This window comes from Eretmochelys imbricata, chromosome 1, assembly GCF_965152235.1.
Source record: "Eretmochelys imbricata isolate rEreImb1 chromosome 1, rEreImb1.hap1, whole genome shotgun sequence".
In the NCBI taxonomy this organism is placed as follows: Eukaryota; Metazoa; Chordata; order Testudines; family Cheloniidae; genus Eretmochelys; species Eretmochelys imbricata.
Window position 1 is genome coordinate 223,689,749 of NC_135572.1, and position 17,923 is coordinate 223,707,671.

The 17,923-nt window shown below is 45.6% G+C and overlaps 2 protein-coding genes across 2 annotated transcripts in view; one reads left to right on the plus strand and one right to left on the minus strand.

Annotated features, from left to right (window-relative positions):
* LOC144269822 (scavenger receptor cysteine-rich type 1 protein M130-like) overlaps positions 1-17,923 on the plus strand; it is a 547,202-nt gene that overhangs the window by 194,546 nt on the left and 334,733 nt on the right. The gene's annotated exons all lie outside the window — the stretch shown is intronic.
* The window catches only part of LOC144258061 (scavenger receptor cysteine-rich type 1 protein M130-like), a 57,664-nt gene that overhangs the window by 18,179 nt on the left and 21,562 nt on the right, over positions 1-17,923 (minus strand). Inside the window, exons 5-7 of the mRNA XM_077806390.1 lie at positions 7,433-7,747; positions 6,675-6,986; positions 2,607-2,924 (exon numbers count right to left, since the gene is read on the minus strand). Coding sequence (XP_077662516.1) covers positions 2,607-2,924; positions 6,675-6,986; positions 7,433-7,747 — 945 coding nt within the window. The remainder of the gene's footprint in view (positions 1-2,606; positions 2,925-6,674; positions 6,987-7,432; positions 7,748-17,923) is intronic.

A 17,923-nucleotide genomic window follows, 5' to 3' on the forward strand; every position in this document is an offset into this window, starting at 1 on the left:
ACACACCACCAGTTTGGGGTATCTGCCCTTGTTTTTTGAGTCTGCCCTGAGTTAGTCACTTACAGTGGTGAGCCACTCCAGACAGCATGACAGCAGGTACCACAACATTAGAGAAAAGTAGACTTGGTACCACTTTATTTTACAAATAAAGGGAAAGACAGGCAAATTGGATCTGTGTGTGTACAATAAAGTCCCAAACACTTAGGGCCTAATTCTACTCTGCTGAAATCAACTGTGAAGCTCCCACTGACACAATGGGAACAGAAATGGGCCCTTAATGTGCTGTAGTTACCCTGCAGTTGGAATGGGCATGAAAACTATCAGTGCAGTAACGTACAGTGCATGATATAGGGACATAGTTAAAATATCTGTTACTTGTTTACTTTTACTGTTGGAACGTACTGTAAATATATACCAGCAAAAAGAATAGAATTATCTTGTACAATAGTCATGTACAACCAAGAACAATGAAAAAATCCCATCACAGATTTTTTTTTTTTTCTAACCTTTAAATGAAGGAAAATTGCAGTTATAGGATTAGGACTTCACAAAGTCACATTATAAAAGCAACTTTGATGTACTTCCTCAGTGACAGAGGGTTAGATCCACAAAGGAACGTAGCTACCTAACTGCCTCTTTATAAATACATAATATATAAATCATTACGTATTTATTGAAGCAGGGACTTGACTCTCCCATATCCCAGGTGAGTGCCCTGGCCACCAGCTAGAATCAATCTCTAGCTTTTTTTCGGATTCAGTGACTGATTATTTGTACAAAGTGGAACATTTCCAGCAGGAGAGACCCACCCCAGCACAGTCTAGAGTGACTAGGGCACTCACCTGCGTTCACGTCCCTGCTCCAAATCAGGCAGAGCAGGGATTGAATGTGGATTTCCCACCTCCCAGTTGAGTGCTGTAACCACTGGGTCACGTGTAAAATGGGGAGATGAGAGAGCTGACCTGGCTTACGTGCCTAGCTCCAGGAGTGGGTTCATGACTGAGGTCCCTGAGCAGAGATAGGTGCCTACCTCTACCTGTGGGTCAGGGGGCTGAGGCTTCGATCAATGGCAGGTTGGCAACAAAATAACTTTGCGTATCTAGGCCCTACTCCCTTCCTTGGCATTTCATTGCTGGCAAATGTCGGTGGTTCCCTGTTCAGCTTTCTGGCTTCTGGTGCCTAACTCTCCCCATGCATTGTACGTGGAGCTGGGCACGTGACTCATGGCTGAGGATCCCATTCGATGGCAAGGCACCTAGGAGTCAGGCCTTGCAACGCCCAAGGCCTTTGGGGGATCTAGCCCAGAGCTACTATCCATGGCAGCCTTGGTCAAAACAGGTTGTATGTGACTTCCTTTTCTTACTGTTGTTTTCTGATTCAAGACAGCATGTTTTTTATAGACTTTAACATAAAGAAGCCACTAGATACACAAGAGCTGCTTGGTTTCAGAGTAGCAGCCGTGGTAGTCTGTATTCGCAAAAAGAAAAGGAGTACTTGTGGCACCTTAGAGACTAACCAATTTATTTGAGCGTAAGCTTTCATGAGCATCTGATGAAGTGAGCTGTAGCTCACGAAAGCTTATGCTCAAATAAATTGGTTAGTCTCTAAGGTGCTACAAGAGCTGCTTGGAAATTAATCCTTTTCTGATTCAAGACAGCATGTTTTTTTAAGACTTTAACATAAAGAAGCCACTAGATACACTAGAGCTGCTTGGAAATTCATCCTTTTCCCCACAAAATATGAATGACCGTGAATATTTTTCATGTTCCACAAATAAATTTGGGATTTTCATAGATCTGTCAAGTGATTAAAAAAAAATTAACCGTGATTAATTGTGCTGTTAATAATAGAATACCATTTATTTAAATATTTTGGATGTTTTCTACAGTTTCAAATATATTGATTTCAATTACAAAACACAATAGAAAGTGTACAGTGCTCACTTTATATTTTTTTATTCCAAATATTTGAAGTGTAAAAAATGGAAGAAATAGTATTTTTCAATTCAGCTAATACAAGTACTGTAGTGCAATCTCTTTACCATGGAAGCTGAACTTACAAATGTAGATTTATGTACAAAAAATAACTGCATTCATAAATAAAACAATACATTTCAACTGGTATTCTGTTGTTTAACAGTGCAATTAAAACTGCGATTAATCATGATTTTTTTTAATCTCAATTAATTTTTTTTAGTTAAACGCGTGAGTTAACTGTGGTTAATGAACAGCCCAAGTTTTTCAACTGAAATCTGAACATTTTCAATGAAAACAAACTATTTGAGAAAATTTGTAATCTTATGGTGAAGATTTTTCACAGGAAAAAAGTTTTGATGAATTTTTTTTGAACAGCTCTAATCCATAAAAATATGAGAGAGAGACAGAGAAAGAGGTTGCTATAGTGCACTAACCCTATACCATGGCTATGCTTTGTTCTGTATATAATATATTTTTACTATAAATCGGTCCCAGTTTGAACATCAGATCCACATCATTTCAAGGACTGCCGAGATCACAGCACAAGGTGGGGTGGAGGCAGGCCCTGGGGTGGGTCATGTTCCCATTGAACAAGGACAGGATATTTATAAGATTTTCACACTAAGTCACCTGAGCAAACGACACCAACGTCCTCAGCAATTCCTGCCTGGGTTGTTTCAGGCTGGGAGATGTCACAGAGAGTCAGACGAGTTTCATTTCCTCCACATCGGACACTTTTCAGCCCCACGGGGCCCCTTCCTCGCTCAGACATAGGGGGGTTATAAGCTTTCTCAGCGACTCCGCACTGGAGCTGTCTGCACACCACGCTGGCATCGTCCATGTCCCACTGGTCATCCAGCACTCTGCCCCACACACCATGGAGGGAAATCTCAACTCTCCCACTGCATCGGCTCTCTCCATTCAACAGTCTGAGCGCCTCAGAACGACCTGGGCTCACAGAGACAAAAAATATGCTGAATAACACTCCCTGCTGGTACTTCATTAGAAATAATACACAGATGTGATGTGAAACACAGGTTTCTGTGCTGAGTGGAAGGTAACTCTCACCGCTGTGCAGTGATACAGGGAACAGCCTCTTTCAAGGGTTTCATTTGTCTGTCTACTCAGAAATGCAGGAGGTGATGGAAGGAAAGAATTCCCCAGCTCTGAGATCAGATCTTGCACGATGTGGAGCGCTCTCACCTCCCTAAGGAGTCAATGTGAGTGGAGAGTGCTCAGGAACACCTGGCAGATCAGGCCCCTGGTTTCCAAAATGGTCTGTGCAAAAGTGCTCAGTGGTCACCCCGCACATTGATAGCGTCAGCGCTGTGAGGTAGCTGTGATTTACAACAGGAGTCTAGGGATTGGCCTGCAATGAGCGCACCAAGCGCCCCACTTCCCTGCTGCAATTCCCAGATCCAGACTGCCAGGACACATGGCTCCTTTAAAGAAAAACCTGCCCTGTTTGTCCCCGTTCAATGTACATTGGTGGCCTGCGATCACGGCGTCAGCTCCAAACCCATAAGGAGCTAACACAATAAAGGCTTTTCTGCACTCAGCAAGGATTTTCCAGGCCAGGTCTGCAACTGTGGACGCTTGAGTTACCCTTCTCACGAAGTCTAGCTATTGGCTTGGCTGGAGATGATGCTGGAGAAGAGAGTGACCTCTGGGCAATGGGGAAGAAGATCCCATTTTTTTTCTAAACATATATATTTTTCATTTTAAAACTTTGTTCACTGTGAGCACATAAAGATGCTGAAGTTCCTTGTGGGAGAAGCGAAGACCCTTTCTGGTGATTAGGTCATTGGAGATTTGTACAGTGTATGCGGCACCTTACATTTCAAAGGAGCCAAAGTGCTCCCAAAATGTGATCTGTAAACCTGTCAAATCTTCCTAAATATATAAACAGTTATAAGAATATACATACAGAGGACAGTAGTGACTCCATATTTAAAGATGAGATTAGTATTACACTTAAGACAGGTATTTAACTACTCTGTTTTTTATTAAAGTTTTGTATGGTCTGAATCTCACATTAAGACTCCTATACTCTGAGCAGGTGTAAATGAGCCCTTAGGGTTAGTAAGAATTAGGCCCAGTGTAATCTCCCCTTACTTCCCACACAGAATCTCTGTGTCAGTGTGACCCACATTCCTTGTACTGCAGCATTTGACTTTATTTCTCTGACAGGAAGCGAAAGATGCCATGGGGAGGGGACATAGATTTTATCTGGATACTCTGGGCCTCTGTTACGTTATGGGCAACCCCACACTCTAGTCACCCTCTGAGGGCAGAGCTAGAGTGCAGGGTCGGGGGGGGGGGGAAGGTTATAAATACAGGAGTTGAAGGGCTTTTATACGCTTGAAAGGCTACAAGGGCACAGCTGCAGCTGTACCTCTGTAGCCCTTTAGTGTAGACCCTACCTATGCCGACCGGAGGGGTTCTCCCATTGCTATAGTTCATCCACCTCCCGGAGAGGTGGTAGCGAGCTTGACAGAAGAATTTTTCTGTTTACCTAGTGCTGTCTACACTGCGGGGGGGGGCGGGGTGGTAGGTTGGCTTAATGTGTCACTCAGGGGTGAGGATTTTTCATATCCCTGAAAAAAGAAAAGGAGTGCTTGTGGCACCTTAGAGACTAACCAATGTATTTGAGCATAAGCTTTCGAAAAGAATCTGTTGGTTTCTTTCTTGGGCTTGTCTTGCAGCAGGAGGCTTCTGGCTCTGTTGATCTACACATCTGGCTCTGTTCATCTGTTTCCTTATTTCCTCGTGTGAGTATCGTAGATTTGAGAATGCTTGGTGAAGATCTTGTAGGTGTTGGTCTCTGTCTGAGGGGTTGGAGCAAATGTGGTTGTACCTCAGCACTTGGCTGTAGACAATGGATCATGTGGTGTGTTCGGGATGGAAGCTGGAGGCATGAAGGTAGGCATAACGGTCGGTGGGTTTTCGGTATAGCGGTGGTGTTAACTTGACCGTCACTTATTTGCACCATGGTGTCTAGGAAGTGGACCTCCCGTGTAGATTGGTCCAGGCTGAGTTTGATGGTGGGGTGGAACCTGTTGAAATTGTGGTGGAATTCTTCCAGAGTTTCCTTCTCATGGGTCCAGAGGATGAAGATGTCATCAGTGTAATGTAGGTAGAGAAGGGGCGTGAGTGGACGAGAGCTGAGGAAACGTTGTTCCAGGTCAGCCATAAAAACGCTGGCATATTTTGGGGCCATGAGGGTGCCCATAGCGGTGCCACAGGTCTGGAGGTATATATTGTCACCAAATTTGAAATAATTGTGCATGAGGGTAAAGTTACAGAGCTCAGCAACCAGTTGTGCTGTGGCATCATCAGGGATACTGTTCCTGACAGCTTTTATTCCATCTATGTGTGGGATGTTTGTGTAGAGAGCCTCTACATCCATGTTGGCTAGGATGGTGTTTTCTGGAAGATCACCAATGCACTGTAGTTTTCTCAGGAAATCAGTGGTGTCACGGAGATAGCTGGGAGTGCTTATTCATAGCTATTACAATGTTTTAATGTGTGCATTAAATGTTTGGTTTACTAAGGCCATGTCTACACTGTGAGTGCTACAGTGACACAGAACTTCACTGCAGCTATGTCGCTGTAGTGTGGATGCTTCCTTCAGTGACAGAAGGGGTTTTACTGTTGCTGTGGGTAATCCATCTTTCCAAGTGATGGTAGCTAGATCAATAGAAGAATTCTTCTATTGTTGTCTACAGTGAGGGTGAGGTTGGCATAGTTATGTCACTCAGGGATGTGACTCCTATTGATCTCATTGATGAAGGCTGCGAAGTGCCTAAATCCTTACTGAAAATGAAACGTAGGCTCTTAAACCAGTTAGGCATTGCCATGCTGAATGGAGCAACAGTGAAACAGCTGTAAAAATCTGGGCCTAGCCACTATGGATAGCCATCAGATGACTTGCCATCAATCAGCTATGGCAGTTCTCTGGTGTGGCATGGGGAAGCCTGCAGGAAAAAGGACCCCTGCAGTATTTGTGTTGCATTGTAGAGGAGGATCTTCATCAAAGTGCCAGCTGCTCTCACTAAGAGCAGGATCTTTGTGAAAGTTCCCAGCTGGCTCAGAAGCCAAGCTCTGGAGCCATTTGAACGCTTTCCTGAAAACTGGGATCTTTAGCAAAGAAATGACTATTTTTATGAAGTGCTGTGGGGAATTAATGATCTACAAACATACACACCCACTGAGCAAGCTCTGTAGATGAGGGCTGCAGCCCACCAGCACACAACCCAGGATGGGCAACGGGGGAAGCGTTTTGGCCAGGAACACCAGGGCAAACACCTACTTTTCCAGAGAGTGAAATGGGATTGTAATGGCCCCACAGCATGGATGAGATCTCTGCGTTTAGGTTGCTTCTGCAACACCAACCTCAACCTGATGAAGGGCTGAGTCAGCCCTGCTGGGACTGAGGGAATCTGTGAATCACAAATCCCAGGTTTATAGCACAGAGCCATTCTCTCCGGTTCACTCTAGCCTCGTGCTAGGATCCACCTCGCCACCCCTTACTGCACCTGGAGGTGTCTCTGATCTGGGGAACCTAAACAAAGAGAGCAACACTCCGATACCCCTACTTACCTTGCGTACTGTAGTCAATGGGACGACTCATGATGATCCTAAGCTGGCCTATAACCTGCACTATAACTAATACACACACATATATATTAAACTTACCTGAGCAAATAACACTGGCCGTGTCTCTGGGGGAGCAGGCTGGGTTGCCCAGGGCCATGCGAAAACAATCCCACAGACAGGGTTCAGTCCCTTCACAATGAAAAGTGTCGCTCCATACGGTTCCGCTCCCTTCCCCGAAATGGGCCCCTCCCAGGATCGACTCGGCATATCCACAGTTCAGCTGATGGCAGAGGACGTTGGCATCTTGCAAATCCCAGTGGGAGGCACAGAGGCTTCCCCATGTGTCTCCATGTCGGATCTCCACTCTCCCGGAGCACTCGGTGCCGTTCACTAACCTGCCGCCCAGGCACCCTGAGCACAAGGGAAAGTGAGTGTCGAGGAGGTGCAGTGATCAGTGTTAACGGCAACGGCAGGAAGGGGAGTAGGGAACAGGAAGGGATTGTTGCTCGTGATCAATTCTAGCAGTTACCCTGTGGGGGCTGTGGGACTATTCTACACCTGCATATTCACAAACTGATAATCGATCCACGTCAGTTAGTGCGAAGGGAGGTCCAGGGACCAGAATTTGGCTTCCTTGGTACATTCCATACTCAAGGCACCACAAGCATTTCACTGAGGGATCAGTTCCAGCAGACTTGGCTGGTGCAGGGACAGGGGGCCAAATTATGGGCCAGTCCCCACCTGGTGTAAATCGGCATAGCCTCACTGAGCCCAATGGAGCTTGGCAGATTGATACACTGTGAAGATCTGGCTGAGGCTGTTCCCCAATCCTTTTCTTTCCCCCTGCAGCTGCTCACCTGAACACACCACGCTGGCTTCACTCCCAGGGGGACACTCAGTTGTGCCCAGCGCAGTAACAGGACAGTCCCTCAGGCGGGATTCATTCCTCTCACAGACAAACGTGCCGTTCCAGACAGGGCCATCTCCTGTGCCAAAGAGCTGCCTGGCTGGAATCGACAGGGCGAATCCACAGTCAAACTGCTGGCAGAGGGCGTGGGCAGCCTGTAAATCCCACTGGGAGTCACAGAGGGTTCCCCAGGCGCCTCCGTGGCGAAGCTCCACTCTCCCCGAACACCCTGTGCTGCCGTTTGCCAGCCTGTACCCGCCGTACCCTGAGAAGAAGGAGAAGGGAGATCAAAAGGACATTTCTCTTGCACAATTGTATCCAAAGATGTGACGAAGGAGCCCCAGTGACCTGGGATAATTAACTAATAATTACTTCCCAGTTTACTGGGCACTTTGTAAATGAGGATGTTCAGATGTGATTATCAGGTTCTTTCAGTGCAGGCGTTATTGCTCATATCTGCCCTTTGTGGGAAGTCACACAGCACGCACCAAACTCCTCCTTGGCATTTACTGCTCTGGGGTCAGGGTCATGCCTGGGACAGATTGTCTTTAGCTGAGGCCAGTCTCTGCTTTGGTTGTTCCAGAGTGCTGGTCAGGAGTCTGGAGCGGCTGCCCCTAAGTTATCACACAAATCCCATGTGAAGAAACTGGGATTCTCAAGGGTGCTGAGTCCTAGGTTATTGGAAGCTTATTGAATCAGAACAGTTGCACTCAGGAGTCTGACTGGGAATAACATACACAGTGGTGATATTCTAGCTCAGTGACAGCTCTGCAACAGTTAAGGTTGAGACCAGCTTTCCTTCAAAGCTAATTTTTTCTAAGTGCTCTAATATCTGCTTGATTGATTGGATTGAAATACAGTATTTCACATAGGAGCACAGGGCTGTATTAGTAATCCAAATGTGGGGCCATTTCTCCAAGGGGTTTCCGAGATACAGCTCCCAGGAGGAAATAAAACAGCTTATATTAAAGTTGACAGATTCGGGCATTTTATTTTTGCACACAGGTAGAGATCAAACCAAGGCACAGATCATTGCACCAGGGTCTCAGACACTTGAGGTTACCCCCAACAGAGGATATGGCATCCACCAGCCTTTGGGGGAAATCAAATTCAGATGTTATTTCAAAACGAGCCTGCTTCTCCAGTTAGGGGCTTGCGAAGGCTTGGGCGCCTCCACACACATCTAACGGACTCCACTGAGCATGTGCAGCGAGAGAGGATAGCTCTCTGGAAACCCGACAATCCAGCATGAGATGTGGGTGGCTTTGAGGGTAAATTGTGGCCTTTACAGCTAGGCACCCCCACCCCGGCACTGTGAGCACAACTCCCGCTCAGAAAGGAAACGTGATGTTAAAAAAGCAGGTTTATTGCTCCAATTGGTCTCTCTCATGGGGGATTTTGTTTGGTGTAAATATAATCTGAGTGCAGTAACATATTCAGAATGTGCTGAAATTGCTTTTGAAAAGAAAACAACTTCCAAATGTGAATGCTGACTGGGAAGGGTAGGGGGGATCAGGGGTGCAAGAGTAGGTGGTAAGAGGGGGAAATGTTTGGGTTTTCAGCCAGGGATGTGCTTATTATGGGGAGAGAGACAAATGGGAATCGGTGGTAGGGGAGAGAAGAAGTTGCGGGGTGGGCTCAGGGAAGGAGGAGAGTGTGAGGATTGGGAGAGGAGGAAGGGAAAATACATGAGGGGTTACAAACTAGGAAGGGTAGCAGAAAAAGTTGAGGGGTTGAAGTAAGGCACATCAGCCATGAATTCTCCCCTTCCGTGTGTGTGCTGCAATCTACGGGAGCCCTATCCCTTTGCAGGCCCTGGGAGCAACTATACAACCACCATTATCCCCATTCCATTCTAACAAAATGTACAGGACAAGGAGGAGCACTGAGGAATCACATAGCAACCTTGTGGCCCAGTGGAAAAACCACTGGACTGGGACTATCCCCAGCTTTGCCACTGGCTTGCTGTCTGACCTTGGGCAAGTCTGAGGTTCTGAGCCCCAGAAGGTGGTGAGAGGCAGACCAGCTGAAAGTCTCTGGGCAAAGATAAAAGCCGGGAAAAATAGTGGTGATGTAATGGTAGGGGTCTACTATAGACCATCCGATCAGTAGAAGAAATGGATGAGGCATTTCTACAACAAACATAAATATTCAAAACACAAGACCTGACAGTAACAGGGGAGTTTATCTACCCAGACATCTGTTGGAAAAGTAATAAGGCAAAACACTAAATGTTCAATCAGTTCTTGGAATGTGTTGGGGAAAACTTTTTGTTCCATAAAAGCAGAGCAAGTAACCAGGAGGACCGACATTTCAGACTAGATTCGGACCCAGAGGGAGGAATTGTTAGTGAATCAGAAGGTGGAAGGCAACTTGGGTGAAAGTGACCATAAACGATAGTTGTCATGATTCTAAGGAAAGGAAGGAGTGAAAGAAACAGAATAAGTAAAAAGGACTTCAAAAACTCCAGACTTTAACAAACATAGTGAACGGATAGCTAAGTTCCCCTGGGAAGAAAATCTTAGGGAAAAAAGGAAGTCAGGAGACCTGACAGTATCTGAATATGAAAGACACAACTGCAAAGTATCCTGATGTGAAGGAAAAACAGAAAGAATCGTAAGAGAACATTATGGCTCCACAGGAGCTCTTTAAGGACTGAAAATCAAAAAGGAATCGTACCGAACGTGGAAATGTGAAACACTTGCTAAGGATGAGCACAAAACCACAGCACCAGTATGTCGGGACTAAATCAGAGAGGCTAAAGCACAATATGAGTTACACCCAGCAAGGGACATAAAAAGATAATACTAATAAGAAGTTCTCTAAATACATTAGGGGGTAAGAGAAAGATGAAGTAAAGTACAGGTCCTCTACTTAGTTAAAAGAAGAGCTAATAAGGGATGATATCAAGAAGGCTGAGGTGTTTAATTTCTATTTTGCTTTAACCTTTACTAAATAGGTTAATGGTGAGCAGATACTCAACACAATTAATATTAACAGTGAGGGGGAAGGAATGCAAACCTCACAGAAATTAAGTCGACTGTCCCCACAGATACACTGCACACACACTAGCCTGTCAGCCTGTAGCCCTGAATTTGACATTCCTGCCTGTACCCCACAATTGGACAGCACTGGAGTCAGTCATTTTGTATGTTCAACCACTGCCAGCTGAAACCCAAACATCACATAGCTAATAATAGTTTAATGACCCTGAGAGGCAAGGCCAAATAGCTACATGCTTGCAATTTTTCTAATCAAAATGGGAGAATACAATAAAAAATAAACGTACTGTAAAAATAGAAACAAATGTTTGGGCAACCGACCTTGGTTTCAGGTGCCTCTAACATGTAAGCTTTATCACTGTTATAACCAGGAATATTTTCCTAATAAAAATAATGAATTGTTATTGGCTGTTGCTGGGGAAATTATTAGCCCATTAGAGGCTATTATGAGCTGTGTGCTTTATCCAAAGAAAATTTACAAAAAAAATTATTTAGAAAGTGTGCTTTGGAGCAGTCTGGGGAAGCTTTCCTTTTGGCAAGGATTTTACACCTAAGTTCCCCAATAGTCAGATGGAAGGAGGGGGCCCCCAGTAGCTTGGCTGTTAATTTCTTGAGACCATTTCAGACTTTTTAGATAACTGTAAATATTTGGAATGCTCTGCACCCTACTGCTACAGCATACATAGTGTGCCCATGCTTGAAACCCAATAAAGCAGTTTTAGGTAAAGCACTCTGGTTTGTATCAATCATTTATCAGACAGAGGAGTTATGGCCATATTATTTTTTTCTTGAAGAAAACCAGTTAAATTACCACTGATTTGGGTTCTAAAACCCCTGGGTAGCAAGCCCAGTTGAGGACACACTCTTTACCTTAACACACAGCATGGAGCTGATTTATGGTAAAACCACGAATAAGTTTATTAATAAAGAACATAGATTTAAATGATACTAAGCAGAGATAACAGAAGCAGAAAATGCTTACAAACAAAACAAAATACCACACTTTCTAGTGTCTAAGACTTTACTTTAGCAAACTATGATCTTTGCCTCAACAGCTTTCTCACATCTAACTGCCAGCATCTCCAAGCCTTCCGGCAGGAGGATCCAACGTTCACGGAATTGGAGGGTGCTGTCCTCTTTGCCCACTAAAGGATGGGTAACTAACGAGTTTTCTCCCCTTCTTTGTATACTCTAGTAACCTTTTGAAATGTGTTTGTCTAAAGTGCCTCCCCAGATAAATTTCTTCTCCTTTGCTATTTGACTCTTCCTAGTGACTTCCCATCATCCTCTTGGCTCATATGTAACATAATTTCCACTGTCTCTGGCCTCACCTTGCTCAGTTTACATTGGAGACACAGGCAAACAGGTAAAACAATATCCCTTTGTCTAGGACAAACTTGTTTCTCAAGTCTGTCCCCAAAACATATTTTAGGAACATCTTTCCATCACACAGACATAACTCTACTCGCCATCTGTATATACCTCACACAATGATATCCATAACCAGCATGTCTCCAGTTTTTATATGATATCTTACCCAAGTGAGCTGTAGCTCACGAAAGCTTATGCTCAAATAAATTTGTTAGTCTCTAAGGTGCCACAAGTCCTCCTTTTCTTTTTACCCAGTACACTGTTATAGTACAATAATACTGTATACAAACAGTTGTTTCAACTGCTTATTCTTTGGGTTTCAGGCCCCTTGTTCTCCCCTTGGGGTGTCTGGACCCTGATTGTCACACAAAGATACTTAAGGATCTTTCTTCCCTCTCAATGCTAAAATCTATCTTTCCAAAAGATACTGGAACAAATTATTAAACAATCAATTTATAAGCACCTACAGTATAATATAGTTGTAAGGAAGAGCCAGCATGGATTTGTCAAAAACAAATTATGCCATGCCAACCTAATTTCCTTCTTTCACGGGCTTACTGGCCTCCTGGGTAGGGCTGAAGTAGTAGATGGCAGATATCTTGATTTTAGTTAGGCTTTTGATATAGTGGCACATGGCATTCTCATAAACAAATTCGAGAAATGTGGTCTAGATGAAATTACTCTAAGGTGGGTGCACAACTGGTTGAATAACCGTACTCAAACAGTAGTCATCAGTGGTTTGCTGTCAAACTGGGAACGTGTATCTAGTGGGTTGCCATGGGGTAAGTCCTGGCTCTGGTACTATTCAATATTTTCATTAATGACTTGGATAATGAAATGGAAAGAATGCTTATAAAATCCGCAAGTGACCCAAGCTGGGAGGGATCAAAAGCACTTGGAGGACAGGATTAGAATTCAATATGACCTTGACAAGTTGCAGAGCAGGTTTGAAAACAAGATGAAATTCAGTAAAGAAAAGGGCAAAGTACTACACTTAGGAATGGAAAGTCAAATGCACAACTTCAAAAGGGGGAATAACTGTACTTGGTGGTAGTACTGCTGAAATAGATCTGGGGTAACTGTAGATCACAAATTGAATACGATTTAACAGTGTGATGCAATTTTGAAAATGCCAGTATCATTCTGGTGTGTATTAACAGGAATGTCCTATGTAAGACAGAGGATGTAACTGTCCTGATCTAGGGGGCACTGGTGAGGCCTCAGCTGGAGTACTGTGCCCAATTCTGGGTGCCACACTTTAGAAAAGATATTGAAAAAATTGGAGATGGTCCAGAGGAGAGCAACAAAAATGATAAAAGGTTTAGAAAACCTGACCTATGAGGAGAAGTTAAAAAAACTTGGCATGTTTAGTCTTCAGAAAAGAAGACTTGGGGGGACATGATATCAGTTTTCAAATATACTAAGTGCTGTTACACAGAGAACCAGGGTGATTTTTTCTTCCTGTCCACTGAAGGTAGGACAAAAAGAAATGGTCTCAACCTGCAGCAAGGGAGATTTATGTTAGATATTAGGAGAAACATCCTAACTGGAAGGGTAGTTTTGGTTCGTTCTAGAACGGGCTGCCAAGGGAGGTTGTAGAATCCACATCACTGGAGGTTTTTAAGAACAGGATGGATAAACTTCTGGCTAGATTGAACTGGTCCTGGCCCAGTGCAGGGGGCTGGACTCGATAACCTCTCCAGGTCTCTTCCAGCCCCACATTTCTATGATTCTTTGAAGATACTTCACTCTTCTCTGCCTCAGTTTCCCATCTGTGAAATGTGGGTTATGATGTAAGTACTTTGAGAGCTACTCATGAAAAGCTCTATAGAAAAACTAGGTCTTTAGATTATTAGTCACGGCTGCAAACCTAGGTGAGAACTACAACTGTTGAGAAAAACTATTGACTCCTACCAACAAACATTTCTCTTTCAGTTTAAAAACCTAGGAAATTAAATGGCAAAAATCTTTGTTAATGCAGAGTTAATGCACACACACTCCCACTCTGCCTGTTCACTGTCATAGTCAGGCACTATCTGCACTTTCCCTATGCTCAAACACTGAGCCTGCCCCCCGAGAGCATACCACACTTGCAAAATATAACAACCACCCTTTTACCACCCATTGACACATCAACACAAGATATCACCTAAACATATACTTTCCCCCACCCATCATTAAATCCACACCCAGCTCTCATGTCCCAACTCACTACTGACAGTACCCATGGCAAGATGAACCCAGTGCCCTGCTCCTGACACAGCCTACACAAATGATGCCGACTGCAACCTCAAGGGCCATATGCACATCTTTCCTTTGATAACACACATGGGGGCGTTCAGGCCCAGATCTCCTCGTATCACATTCACAGCTCTCTGATGCTCCTCAAACTAATCCCCAGATCTCCTCATATTACAACCACAGCTCTCCAAAGCTGCTCCAGTGAATTCCTCCACCATTCAGTACAGCCAGATCCTAATGCAGTGACTGCAGCGGGAGAGCAGATACGCTCCGTGGTTATTGCAGCTCCAGGAGGATCCCTTGGTGAAGAGCTGCTTGGGGCTTCCATTGGTGGCACTGAAACAGAAACTCTAAGAATTGTGAACTGCCTCAGTCAACTCAACAGTGCTCAAGCTGGGGCTTTCTGAGGACAATTCAAAAAGCAAACATTGGTGACTATCTCCCTGCCCAAAGTTGTAGAGCTGTTCTGAGATTGTGAGTAAAATTGGGGATTCAGAGCAGACTTTGAGTAGAATTAAATGGTAAAAAACCATCATTAATGCAGAGTTAAGATTGCCCAATGATACCCTGGGTGCCTTCAGAATGTTGATCTCAGCAGGGGAGGGTCCCCCAAGTACAGGACACAATCTCACAAGGTGTTGAGGGGATCCTGTGAGAGGCTGAGCACCCTCAGCTGCCACTCCTGGATCAGACCCAAAGTGAGTCAAACACACCAATGAGGGGATAAAGGAGGGAGAGGTGAAAGCTCTATTATCACTAGAAGCTCACACCAAGAAATTTGAAGGAATGAGCACCATGGGGCTGAGGTCTCCCTCTCTCCCCGCCACCAGCCATATACTACCTGGCTGGTTTTTGAGTAGCCTGACTAGTTTTTCTTTAGGCTTGCCAGTAGCTGGTCCAAAGGTGTTAATGGCTGGGGGACGGGGAGGGGTTGGTGTTGCCAGGATTTCTAAGCTGTGCACAAATGCGCCTGGGCATGCAGCGATCTCGGAACTCCAGCTATGCGTGTCACAGCTGGAAACACACAATGGCCTCCCGGCTGGCACACTCATCCTGAGCTGCATGGGTGCAGTGGGCCAAGGCAGGCACCAGTCAATGGGAGAGCAGTGCCACACTCCCAACCACAAATCCCACCAAACTTGTCTTCACTTTCTGAGCACTGAGCTCCTCCCCATGTTTGCCCCCAACCCTGGGACTCGGTCCTGCCCACAGACCAGCCTCGCCTCTTCTGGGACCTGGCCCTGTCCACAGACCAGCCACACCTCCCCTGGGATGTGGGCCTGCCCACAGACAGGTTAGTTTTTCTGTGCCTTAGAGGTGGCAACCCCACCCTATACAGAAAGGCAGCCCATCTCCAATCCTGGCTTCTCCTGTCCAGGACTTCAAATTTCAGGAAAAAGACCTCTCTGTTTTCCATTTCCCCCAGCCCATCCTAACACCCAACCTGGCAATATGACCACGGCCAGTGAGCCAGCCAGATCTCCTCATGGACACATGGACAGGCTATCTAGCTGGCTGCCGTGGACTGGGCTTTCGGCCAGTGGTGTGTTCCACAGGCAGGCTAGTGGGCAGTGCAGATCCTGTCCAGGCTCTGCTGTTAGCGGTGATGTTGGGAAAGGCACCTCGCTAGCTCGCCCCACCTTTCTTTTAGCTCATCCATTTAGGTTTGTGTCCTGACAAGACCCTGGCCCTGACAAGAAGGTGACCTTTGTTACCCATATAAGAAGATCCCAGGTCTGTCACTCTGTCTGTTAGTCACTCTGAAGCCTAGGATGTGTGCTGAGTCAGCATGAAATGTTGGGACAAGCTACAAGCCTGCGGGGAGCAGGGAACAGGGAGGGGAGGGGCAGGAGGCAGATTTAGGGGTTTTGAACAGAATGGCATGGAGAAGGATTTGGGGCAGGAAAAAGGCTGGGGGGCAGAGGGACGTGGGGGGCAGAGGGCAGCTGGAGGTGGAGGTGGAAGGGAGGTTGAGAGGGATGTAGGGGGATGTGAAGTTCAGGGAGGCTGAGGGGGCTGCAGAAGACAGCAATGGGGGTGAGAGATGAAGGGGATTAGGTGGCAGATCCCCAGCCTTGAGTTGGTGGTGGAGGTGGGGTGTCCCCTCCAAGCAGCCAGGGGAAGGCAGTCTTGCCGTGTTTCCAGATCTCACAAGCTGATTGGGAGACATGGGATTTTGCTGCCTACAAAAAATCAGAGGAGCTGCTGTGATGACACAAGAAGCTCCTCTAATACTCCAGTTTTCAGGGCTGGACCAAGCTCTGTACGAGAGCTTCAGGGCTGAGGACACAGACCTGCCCTGCCACTGAGCCCTGCCTTCATGTATATGCCTAGAGCAGAGAGAGGGTCCCGGGGCAGCAAGAGGCAAGGGAGGGTGAAGCTGGGAAACTGTTCCGGCTGGGAACCAGGCAGAAGACAAACCCGCTTGGCCCAGGAGGCGGGGGAGTGGGGAGTCAGGGAAGTGATGTAGCTGGGTTCCAGGTGGTGTCCCAGGGCAGCAGGAGGTAGGGAAGTCTTGCGATGAGTGAAGAGGGAATGAAGGGCAGTTCCCCCATCTCAGGGGTGAGAAGAGGGCAAGTGCAGTCTCCAGCTGAGCAGCCAGGGAGAGGGGTGTTTTGTGTGTGCATTACAAGGTTGACTTTCCAACCTGAAATTATCACACTCTCACACTGGCAGGGGAATAGAGGGCAGTTAAAAAGCCCAAAGATAGACTAGGATGACAACTTAGTTTAGCAATAAATACAGTATTGGTACAGTGATAGACTCAGCTTGGTGAAAGGCACCTTGGTAATAAGTAAGTCTCATTTTCAAATCAGAGAGAGCTGTCAGGTGTTCAAGTTGTCAAGCACTTGTCTTTCAATTAATGTCTGCCTCAGAATGAAAATGGCTGCATGCTTTCAACAAAAATGAAATGGGTGGTTCACAATTCTGTGTAAACATTAACTGTCCTAAGTAATTTAAAAAACAACTGGGAGGGAGGTGGATATATCTGAGACAGATGATATGAGAAAAAGCAGTGACGTGCATACATTGCAATTTGACAATGTACATGTTTTGCTTTCATATTCTTTCTATGTTTTTTGCTTAATATTTTCTTCCAGCAGTCACTGTTGCTTCACAGGACTTTACAAATTACACCCGTGCAATAGCACAGGCTTCCAGCTAGTCTCTAATAAGCAGATCTGCATGAATGGGTGGCACAAAGCCAACCCCTGTTGCAGGGCAATAACATAAAAATGGCCACAACTGCTCCAATTCCATCAAGAAAGTTTTAAAATAATAAAACCTGGCCCCTATATAGTACTATGTATTCAAGTGCCTGAAAGCACTTTGCAAACACAAGTGAAGTTAAGCCTCACAGCCACTCTCTGAGGTAGGAAATTAACTGTTGTTTCACAAATGGGGAAACTGAGACACAAGGCATTATTGAATACAGAACCAGAACTGAAAATAAAACCCCTGTTTCCCGGTGTCTGGTTCTGTGCTCTGACCACTAGACCTTTCCCCTTCCCCTTACAGATGTATCTGAGTAGGGAGGAGAGTGCTCAGCAGTGGAGAACATGCATCCCTAGTGGAGGATAAGGGAAATCAGAGCTCTTCTGGGACCCTATCCTTGTATCAGGAGAAAGGTAAATAGAACTGTCCCCATTTACTGGAGACACTTGAAATAGAGAGGAATATGAGAGAGATAATGGGGTTTCCCACTATGTCGTCTTGGCTCCCCCTGGGTGGTGGGAAAGTGGAACCATCCTTTGTAGCAGACAGGAATCCTTTGGAGCAACTTGGAAACACGCAAAATTTTCTGGGATGTGGGTTCACGTGAGGGA